We start from the raw sequence: 10,498 nt of genomic DNA, 5'->3' as shown, positions 1-10,498 counted from the left end.
TTTTCTTTTGGTTATTTTTGGTAACCAACCAGCTAATTAACTTTGTGAAAGGAGGTTATCAACATATCGTGAATGGGGCAGGTGGATTGTTTGGTTTTTTGGGAAAAAATAAATCGTATATTTGCAAACGAAAAATAATTTATGATAAAAAAACTTTTCTATATGTATTTTTAACGATTTAAAACCAACGCTGGAAAATAATTTAAGATCACTAAGAACACAAATATAAAAATTTTATTCAAAATTTATTATTTATTGTTTACAAATATGTCATTTCAATCACTCCAATACCTCTTAAGGGAGGTAAAGAAAATCCTAGGGCCCGTTTCTACCCCTTCGAGAGGTTCTAATTCATGTATTCTTATGTTAAATTGATTCTAGGACTTTTTTTTAATTTCTTCTTGATGGACCAGATCTAGTAAAAGATGGAGAAGCTTCGCTCAAGAAGTCCGGAGAAGTCAGCGGTTATAAACTTATAATGGGAACCCGGTTTGCTCGTGTATCTTCTTGTAGTCACGTAGTAAATAGATAGACCCCTCTGGTTCACACCCATATTTAATATAGGCACTTCCAACAATTCATTGATCAATCTTTTTATTTTCCAGAATGACTGGACTTGAAAGAGCGAATTTATACAGAAGCATCTGACAGCCAAGTCTTAGGATGCATCTTTTTCGTTTGAGTTTATAGTTATAAGCAGAATTTTAAATTTTAAAACATAAATTTAGAGTTGATTTCGATGTTTTTTATTATAGTTTATTTTTCATCCTTTGTTTTTACACAGCTAAGATATGTATATAAAATTTTTAACCAAAATTATTTTCGAGTTGTTATATGTGGTTTTGCTTATGCTTCTAAACAAAAAAGATGAGTCTTAGCGAAGTTCGATTTCTATTATTCAGAAGATTCCTTGAGGTGGGGACTTATTGTGTTCTTTTGGTGATAAATGATGAAAGATGAACTATACGAATGTGAGATTGTGAATCTTTTTTTTAAAATATACCTTTTAGTAGTTCAGAAAATATATACATAGAAGCAAGTAAAACTAACAACAATAAGAGAGAACAAATCTGAGGGTTATGTTCTTGCAAGTAAAACTAACAACAATAAGAGAGAACAAATCTTAGGGTTATGTTCTTGCAAGTAAAACTAACAACAATAAGAGAGAACAAATCTTAGGGTTATGTTCTTTTTGGTCGACAAAGATAAAATATTATCTTATTTAATGGTGTAAAACTGTAAACTATAAAGTTAACAAATATAAAATAAAAAATATATCTTCTCTTTCTGTATAAAAACCTTTTGAAAAGCATGTACATAAAAAGAAATAATATAGGTTACGGTACCGCAAACCCAGGATTTTTTTTTTAATTCAGTAGCATATCCTCAACAAGTTGGATCTTCCTGTCCTGATTTTTTTCTTCGTACTGTCTTTTATCGTGTCGTTATCCACAACAGAAGCGAGTAATCAGCAAGAACCAGTCTAACTAAGACTCAACGTTAGGTCGTGCTTTGTGTACCGGAATGGGCAAAAGCAGTTGACACTTGACAAGGTTGTGTTCCTTAGCGAACCGGAATATGCTCTGGTGCAGCGGCGCAGTCTCTCAGAAGAACAGACCAAGAAATGGACTACTATGTGTTTCCCTTTTGTTCTCCGTATACAGCCGTAACTGTGCTTCATTATATTTTCTGTAGCTTATAGTGTTGCAGTGCACTACCACCAGGGTTTCATTTACCACGGAGGGGATTAAAACCGGTCCTAGGCGGAGCGACGATAATTGATGATAATCGTGATTATCATCGTTAAAAAATCATACGAATTTAAAACTCAAAATTCAAAAAAAAACAAATCATCACAGTGGCGATTTCGAAGACGACAATAATCACGGCTTCGATCACGATAATCGCGCAGTTTGGTATAATTATCGTGTGATTTTGAATACAATGATAATCATGGTTTCGATCACAATAATCATACGGTTTTCTACTATTATCACATGGTTTACTACGATTATCGCGATAATTTTAAATTTCTCCGCATTGGGCCTCAGGAACAGTGAGATTTTAATTTTTTCCTCACCTTTTAACCTTTTGTTTAATTGATTTATGTCTTGTTTTAGAAAATTTTCTTCACCACTAAACTTAGGATAAATATAACTATCACCATGATTGTTTTGGATTTTTCTACTAAATTTTTTCAAAAAAATTGAACTAGAACGATATTTGTGACACCGTATCGACAAAACCCTTTACCCTATCTTGACGATACGTGCTATTATCGCGATAATCACGGTTTTGTGAACCATCACTACCACCCGTCCACCCATAGTATTGACTGCTGATTTTGTGGGAATGGGTTTAAACTCTCAACAGGATGTACTCATGTTACTTTCATATCATTTAAATAGTTATGTTGATATATATATATATATATATAAGCTTAAATAAAATAAGACAAACAATCGATTAAAAATTAACGATGTGAAATAAAGAAAAGCAAAGGAAGTATATATCATGGTCAGCTTTCATAATGCGCCTATAAATCCTATCCTCACACGGTGATTATGGTTGACTCTGTTTATTCAGGTCAAGCCTGATTGTTAGCCAAAGGAAAAAGAACCATTAAGCTGTTCCTGTCAGTCAAACTGTCACAACTCACACGCCATCCTAAAGTAGTTGCGACTTGCGAGTTCATTTTTGCAAAAGGACAAGTATTTGAGAACCTCTGCATATTTTAAACTTTGGATTTGCTATTAATATTAGTTGGTGACTAGTCTGACTACTGGGTCAATCCAACTGCTCGCACATGTTCAATATCTTCTGTTTACTTCCAAGAAATTCACTAATTCTATTTTTTAACAGGCAATCAAACATTGTGAAATTTTATCAATCAGGCACCACAATTCATATATCATACAAGTAACAAGTTCATTGATTTGTCTTTTTAAGAAAAAAAACGAAAGAACGTATTTACAAACAAAAATAATCTAATAAATAAAAATTTTATATGTATGTTTTTAACGATCTAAAAACAAAGGCTACATGATATAGTATATGATAAAAAATTAAAGTCAACTTAAAATTTAAAGTTAGATATTCAAATTTTGATTTATAAGTATAAACGTAAGCGGAATAACGAGGGTAGTACAAGATTATATGGCTATATCCAGTGCAAGCTCGATCTAGTCCGCACTGCGATCGCTGCCAACCCAACCTGACTGCCCCGACCATGACCAGACGCCATTGCCGGCGGCGAGGGTAACATGGACGCTCCGGCCTACCAACAAGACGTCGGCAGCACGTCCACCTGCTGCACGATCCACTTGTGGAGTGAACTGGACAACATGCTCGACGTGGTGAAGAACGTCCGCCGCCTGGAGGAGACCGTCGGCCAGCTAGCCGCCCAGCGAAGCAGCGTCCACGGCGCTATCGTGGCCGTGGCGGGCGCCGACGACGGCGAAGACGGGGGCGCCGACCGGCTGCGCCGCCTGGGGTGCACCGAGGAGGCGGTGAACTGGCTGGGGCGCGCCCGTGTCGCCGTGAAGCAGGGGGACGCCGTCGTGGCGGACTACGCCGCGCTGTCGCTGCCCCGCCTCCGCCTCGTCGCGCGCTACCGCATCGGCAAGCGCGCGGCGCGCGCGCTCCGGCAGGCGCAGCTGCTCGTGCAAGAGCGGGACGGGATCGGCGCCGCGCGGCGCGGAGCCGGCAGCTTCCCCGCCACCACGCACCAGGCGGCGCCGGCGCCGGCGCCCGCGGGCGCCGTCGGGACGGACGACTACCTCAAGGAGGCGCTCGGCTACATCACCGACGACGCCGTGGGGGTCATCGGCGTCTGCGGCATGGGAGGGGTGGGCAAGACCACCCTCCTCCGCGCCATCAACAACTGCTTCCTTCCCGCGCGGCAGTCGCCGGCGAGCAGCAAGAAGTTCGACCACGTCATCTGGGCGGTGGCCTCGAAAGAATGCAGCATCGAGCGGCTCCAGAACGACGTGGCGAACAAGCTTGGGTTGCCATTGGCGAACCTCCCCGACGAGCACTCCGACGCCGACTTGGAGCAACGTGCTCTGCCGATCGCGGAGCACCTGAAGAACACGAGTTTCCTGATTCTACTCGACGACCTGTGGGAATGCTTCGATCTCAAGCTCATCGGCGTTCCTTATCCAGACGGCGCCGGCAGCGAACGGCGGCGGAAGGTTGTACTGACGACGAGGTCGGAGGTCGTCTGCGGCAGGATGAAGGCCGATCGGGTTGTCAACGTGGAGTGCCTCAAGCAGGACGACGCGTGGACGCTATTCGAGATGAACGCCACGGCCGCGACGATCGCGTCCCACGCGGCGATCGCCGGGCTCGCCAGGGAGGTCGCCGGCGAGTGCCGTGGGCTGCCGCTCGCGCTCATCACCATCGGCAAGGCTCTCTCCACCAAGACCGACCCGGAGCTGTGGCGGCACGCCATCGACAAGCTGAGAGACGCGCACCTCCATGAGATCACCGGGATGGAGGAGGAGAACTCCGGCATGCTGCGCGTGCTCAAGCTCAGCTACGACTACCTCCCGACCACCGTGATGCAGGAGTGCTTCCTGACATGCTGCCTCTGGCCTGAGGATAGCCCGATCGAGAGGGAGAAGCTGGTCGAGTGCTGGCTCGGGCTCGGCCTCATCGCCGGCTCCGGCAGCGTCGACGACGACGTCGAGACGGCCACGCGGATCATCACCGCTCTGAAGGACGTCCGCCTTCTCGAGTCCGGCGGCGACGGCGGCGACACTCAGGGCATCAGGATGCACGACATGATACGCGACATGTCCATCTGGATCGCCTCCGGGTGCGGCGCCACGAGGAACAAGTGGCTGGTGCGCGCCGGCGCCGGCATCAGGACCGCGTCCAAGCTGACCGAGCAGTGGCGCCTCTCGCCGGCGGGCTCGACCGAGCGCGTCTCGCTCATGAAGAACCTCATCGAGGAGCTCCCGGCGCGGCTCCCCGCTCGCCCCGGCGTCAGGGTGTTGATGCTGCAGACGAACACGTCGCTGCACGCCATCCCCGGGAGCTTCCTCCGGTGCGTGCCGGCACTCACGTACCTGGATCTCTCCGACACCATCATCATGTCTCTTCCCGGCGAGATCGGCTCTCTCGTCGGCCTCCGGTACCTCAACGCGGCGGGCACCTACATCAACGCTCTGCCGCCTGATCTGGTGCACCTCACGCAGCTCGAGCACCTGCTCCTGAGCGACACGAACATGCTCGACAGCATCCCAAGGGGCGTCATCCTGGGACTCCAGAAGCTGAAGGTCCTCGACGTCTACGCCAGCAAGTACACCGGGTGGAGGCTGAACGCCGACGACGCCGGCGAGGGCGGCGAAGACTCCGCCGCCGCCGATGCGAGCCTCGATGAACTTGAATCAAGAAACGCGTCCATCAAGTTCCTCGGCATCAATGTCAGCAGCGTCGCGGCGCTTCGGAAGCTCTCCAGCTTCGCCAACGTCTCGACAAGGCGGTTGTGCCTGAAGGACATGGCCGGCCCGGCGTCGCTCAACCTGCTCCCCTCCACGCTGTCCGACGTGCTAGGAGGCCTTGACATGCTCGAGACTCTGCAGCACCTCGCCATCCGGAGTTGCGCCGGCGTAAAGGACATCGTCGTGGACGCCGCCGGAGCCAACTCCGACGACGATCTGTGCAGAGCCTACCGCCTGCCGAAGCTGGAGAGGCTCCGTCTCCTGCGGCTCCGTCACCTCGAGACGGTCAGGTTCCACCATACGACGGCCGCTCATGTCTTCCCGGCGCTCCGGCGGATCAACATCCTCAACTGCTTCGAGCTCAAGAACGCCAACTGGGTACTGCACCTCCCGGTGCTGGAATATCTGGAGCTGCACTACTGCCACAACATGGTGGCGATCGTCGACGGCGGCGGCGAAGCCGCGGCGGACCGGAGGGCGCCGACGTTCCCTTGCTTGAGGACTCTTGCGGTCCATGGGATGCGGAGCCTTGGGTGCTTGTGCCGGGGCGTCCCGGCGGCCAGCTTCCCGGCGCTCGAGATCCTCGAGGTCGGCCATTGCTACGCACTGCGGCGACTGGACGGCGTGCGGCCACTGAAGCTGCGGGAGATCCAGGGTAGTGACGAGTGGTGGCAGCAGCTAGAGTGGGAGGATGATGGCATCAAAGATGCGCTCTTCCCCTACTTCAAGAACCATTCCTGACCAAAAATTAGAAAAACAGGTCATTCATAAGAACATGATAGTGATTACAGTACTTTTTAGAAATGTTGTACTACAAATTATTAGTAGGTGAATGTCAAGATTCCAAAGACATTCATGCTCGATCATCCAGGATTCCAGGGCACAAAAGGAATCAGGTAGCAGAAATCCAATGTGAAAGAACGAACGGTCATAGGCCCATAGCAGACCAGCTGAAAACATGAACACAGAATTGAACTACAATACTCCTCCCCAGAAAAAAAAAAAGAAAAAAAGAGAACAAGAAGAATAACTAGAACATTACTCAGAAAGCACACCAGATAAGCTATAGTAAAATAATAAAGGTCTAGTTATTCTTCTTGTTCTGGGTTCTGTTACTTGCAATCCAGATAACCCAGTAAAATATAATAAAGCTCATGCTGCTGCCCTGCAACAGGGTTTCGAAGCATACTCGGCAATTCATACCAACAGAAGCAACATTGGTTATGTCAGTTTCTCATAGGACTTACAGCAAGAAGTGCTACTATATACTATCAGTCATTGCACACAATTCTTAGCCTCCAGTGCCAAAAATGATATTTAACAGAGTGATGTCATACAACTCCGAGTGGCGGGCATGAACACAGCACTGAATCACAACATTACATGTTGCCTGATAATTACAGTTTTAATGAAAGTGGCAACACAGAACTAAGGTTTGTCATCAGGACCTTGACTGTATGTTTGTTCGACAATACGGGCAATCAGCACATTTCCGTACCCACGGCTCCAAGCAATTAGAGTGAAACCTGTGTCCACAGCGCAGCTTTATCAGCTCATCTCCATCATAGAATCCATCAAGGCAAATCGAGCATTCTGGTGATGCCTCCCTGTTGTCATCCTTGCTTGCCTCAAAAATTTCTATTTGTAGCCGAAGGAACGCTGCCTTGCTAAGCCCACGTGACTTTTTCAAGGAACTGGTGCCAATGGATGAAACTTCTTCATCCGACTCGCTACTTGGATGGGCCAATGATGAGCTGGGCCTATTTGCATCATATGGGGCTTCCCTATTCCCAAAGTCAATGATCCTAAACACGTCAGTAGCTGAAAATTCATCCAATGTGATAGATGGCCTTGACACAGATGAACCAATAGAAATGCCTCTCAGTCTCTCTAGAACACGTGCTTGTGCTTGCAGTACAGCACCTGGAAGCCGCTCATTTGTTCTGAACATCAGCCTATCAAGTCGGTTCCTCCTAGCTGCATAATCCCCAATGTTGCTATTGTCTATGTATGATAAGACACGATCCTGTAGAAAACAAAAGAGACCAATGATCCTCATTTAATTCACAACAAACATATGTCAATATATATCTATGTTTTCTTAATTGAGATAAATATATCAGAATGGCACAGAGTAATAAATTCTGCCATGAAGCATACATCTTAATTTAACAATCAGCAATTACAATTCATAATAAGCATTTCAAATGGAACTTTAGCACAAAAGGAAAAAAAAAAACAACGCAAGTCTAAATGCACAGGTTTGTGAGGAGCATTGACATTCTAATATGCGTAGCCAATATTCCAAACATACATCCAAGTTAGCAGTGGGTGAAGAAAGATAAGGCACCATGACACCATTTTGATCCATTATACTTTCTATGGAAAAGAAAAGAAGAGCCTCCCTCAATTTAATGTTTTTAACAAAGATCAAGTCTTCCAAGTTCCAACAAATTCTTGAATGCACTGCTGGAGAAACCTGCAAGGTATGATCACTAGTTCATTACGCCTTGACTGACCGTAAGGATTTACAAGTGAATAGCAGCAGAACACCTTAGTTAAATACCTAAATAGACCAACAACATGATCAAGTTTCCACACACACACAACAACAACAACAACAACAACAACAACAACAACAACAAGAACAACAACAACAACAAACATGATCAAGTTTGATTTCAGTACTTTGTGCAAGAACCAGTACTACTAGCCGAGATAATGTTGATGAGTACGCACAGTAACAAAAAAAAATGGAACAGAATACGCTAGCCTCACCAGCAAGTGTCCTCATTTCATCATCAACTAGGCGAGGAAAACCTAACCTAAGGCACCCAAGCCTCAATCGGGGTTGCGAGCAACCCCAAACACCAAGCCCTTATCCTTCAATATTTTTTAGTGTGAGCTAACACAAGGAATCATTTCGACCTAATCACATCCACACACACAAAATAAAACACTAAATAAAAACAATAATCTAGAGAGGATGAGGCGCGGGGGTGTGCTTTCTCACGGTGTACGACGCACGGCGGCGCGAGGGCGGGGCCCCGGTGTGCAGGTGCTGGCGCGCGTCCCCGGCGGCGTCGAGCTGGCGGCGCGGGCGACACCCCCGGCGGCGGCCGCGGCGATCGGCGGCGATGCCTTGCAGGTCACGGAGCGCGTCGGCGGGCGGATCCGGTTCGGGGTCGGGGTCGGAGAGGCGGACCGCGCGGGCGCGGCGGGCGGTGAACAGCTCGGAAGCGCTCGTCATGGGGCCGGGGTGAGGCGCGCGCGGTGGCGCTGGCGGTGCGAGCTCCTCTCCTCCTCGACGCGGCGAGAGAACGGACAAAGATTTGGTTGGTCTCCGCTCGCTTGCTTGCTCTTCCCCTTTTTCGTCGTTCCTTCCTATTTCGCGCTTAATTAATTAATTTCCTGATACCAGTAGTTTTTTGTGCACCTAGGGGCTAGGGCACATCCAAACATAAACAATATTGATGCATTATACAGTACCCCTTCTTTTATGATATTTTCTGTTTTGGATAATGATAGAGTTCTAAATTTATTTTTGACTATACTTTTTAAATTAAAATATATAAAAAAAATAAATATTTGGTTTTATTAAAGTGTTCTTAAGGACTAATATATATAGATTGTCCTGATATTTTTAATTAGATATTTTAAAATTTATTAATATTTAAATTTTAAAATTTTGGCCACACTCTCAACCAAAATGATAAAAATAGTGAAATCGTAAGATGTTTGATTTTTTTTTGCAACGTTTGATCAAACGTTTTATTTAAAAATTTAGTACTAATATAGAAAATGATAAGTCACAGGCAAAATAAATGATATTTTCATAATTTTTTAAATAAGACAAATAGGCAAGCATTACAAGTAAAAAAGTCAAACATTTACATTATGAAACGGAGGAGCTAGTATACTAGCTCTAGTATAGGTACTAAGGAATAGGGTGCCGAACTGCCGATCCTCATTTCGGTATTATCTAGAATATTTCGAACAAGCATATCACTCTCGGTTGTTTTCTCCGTTTTAAAATATAACAATTTCTATATTATGCAAGAGCATCTTCAAGAGATGTTTAAAATTGATCCTAAAATTAAAATTTGGAAATTGAGCAAGAAAATATATCTCCAACAGATTTTTAAAAGCATTCCTAATATTTACGTATGCCTAAAATTAGCTCACGTGTGTCCTAAATTTGGGACAAGAATACTTGTTACTAATACAAGTTATTTATTTTTAGATTTCGGTTGAGGAGAGCATAATTTTTATGCTTAATATTTTTTAGATGAACACCATATAAACGTTTGTAAATCAAAATATTAGCATTCAGATTATGAAGAGAATAATGTATTGATAAAGTACTCTCCTCATCCTAAGATAGAAAAAACTAAATAACCATTCATCAAAATTATTTTCAATTGAGGGAGTATTATACCTAAAACGTTTTCATCAAAAGAGAGCGTTTTCTCTGTCGTCAACATCTAAAATAACTATGTTTACATATCTCAGTAATTACTAATGGTAAAAGCTTTTCTAAAAGACTTAAGTTTCTGATCAAAGTTCATTTTTCAACCTAAAAATACAAAATTTGGTTATTTTTCATCTAACTTTTTTTCAGGGGACATCTCTAACTATTTGAAACCAGATCATTAACAACCTAAACCATTTTTTAGTTTTGATTGAGATGGCAGTATTTTTATTAATCAAATGATCATCATTTCTGTAAAATTTATGGATATGAATCTAATTATGACATTTGCACCAGCAAAACAAGTGCGGGCAGGAAATCACATTCATTTCAAACAAAACCACTAACAAATATCTACCGTATTTTATTTGTTCAAATTAGATTCCAAGGTGAAATAATTGGTTTTACAGTAATAGATGAAAAAATGTGTATAAGCAAAGTTCTGGATAGAAATGGACTTTAGATATACAAAAACTTAATTACGCTTTCTTTACTTAGAATGCTAAGGGATAGGATCTCATCCCACGTGTGGAGAGGGAAATTTTTTATTATTTTTTGAACATTTTAATAAATAAAATTT

At 44.4% G+C, this 10,498-nt stretch overlaps 2 protein-coding genes across 2 annotated transcripts; one reads left to right on the top strand and one right to left on the bottom strand.

Moving 5' to 3' along the window:
• The first annotated feature begins 3,263 nt into the window (after positions 1 to 3,263).
• LOC102722103 (disease resistance protein RPS5-like) lies at positions 3,264 to 6,441 on the top strand. Its single transcript, XM_040522815.1, has one exon. It carries the CDS (start codon positions 3,264 to 3,266, stop codon positions 6,186 to 6,188), a length of 2,925 nt encoding a protein of 974 aa, XP_040378749.1. The 3' UTR covers positions 6,189 to 6,441.
• A 20-nt stretch (positions 6,442 to 6,461) lies between these two features.
• Positions 6,462 to 8,825, bottom strand: LOC102713057 (probable E3 ubiquitin-protein ligase RHY1A). The gene is made up of 2 exons (XM_040522816.1): positions 8,461 to 8,825; positions 6,462 to 7,473 (listed from the first exon to the last, which is right to left on the bottom strand). The coding sequence occupies exons 1-2, from the start codon at positions 8,695 to 8,697 to the stop codon at positions 6,889 to 6,891; spliced, it is 822 nt and encodes a 273-aa protein (XP_040378750.1). The 5' UTR covers positions 8,698 to 8,825; the 3' UTR covers positions 6,462 to 6,888.
• Between the last annotated feature and the right edge of the window lie 1,673 nt (positions 8,826 to 10,498).

The sequence above is a fragment of the Oryza brachyantha genome, chromosome 3 (assembly GCF_000231095.2).
Source record: "Oryza brachyantha chromosome 3, ObraRS2, whole genome shotgun sequence".
Lineage (NCBI taxonomy): Eukaryota > Viridiplantae > Streptophyta > Magnoliopsida > Poales > Poaceae > Oryza > Oryza brachyantha.
The sequence above is the reverse complement of the archived record's forward strand: the minus strand, read 5'-3'. Positions and strand labels throughout refer to the sequence as shown.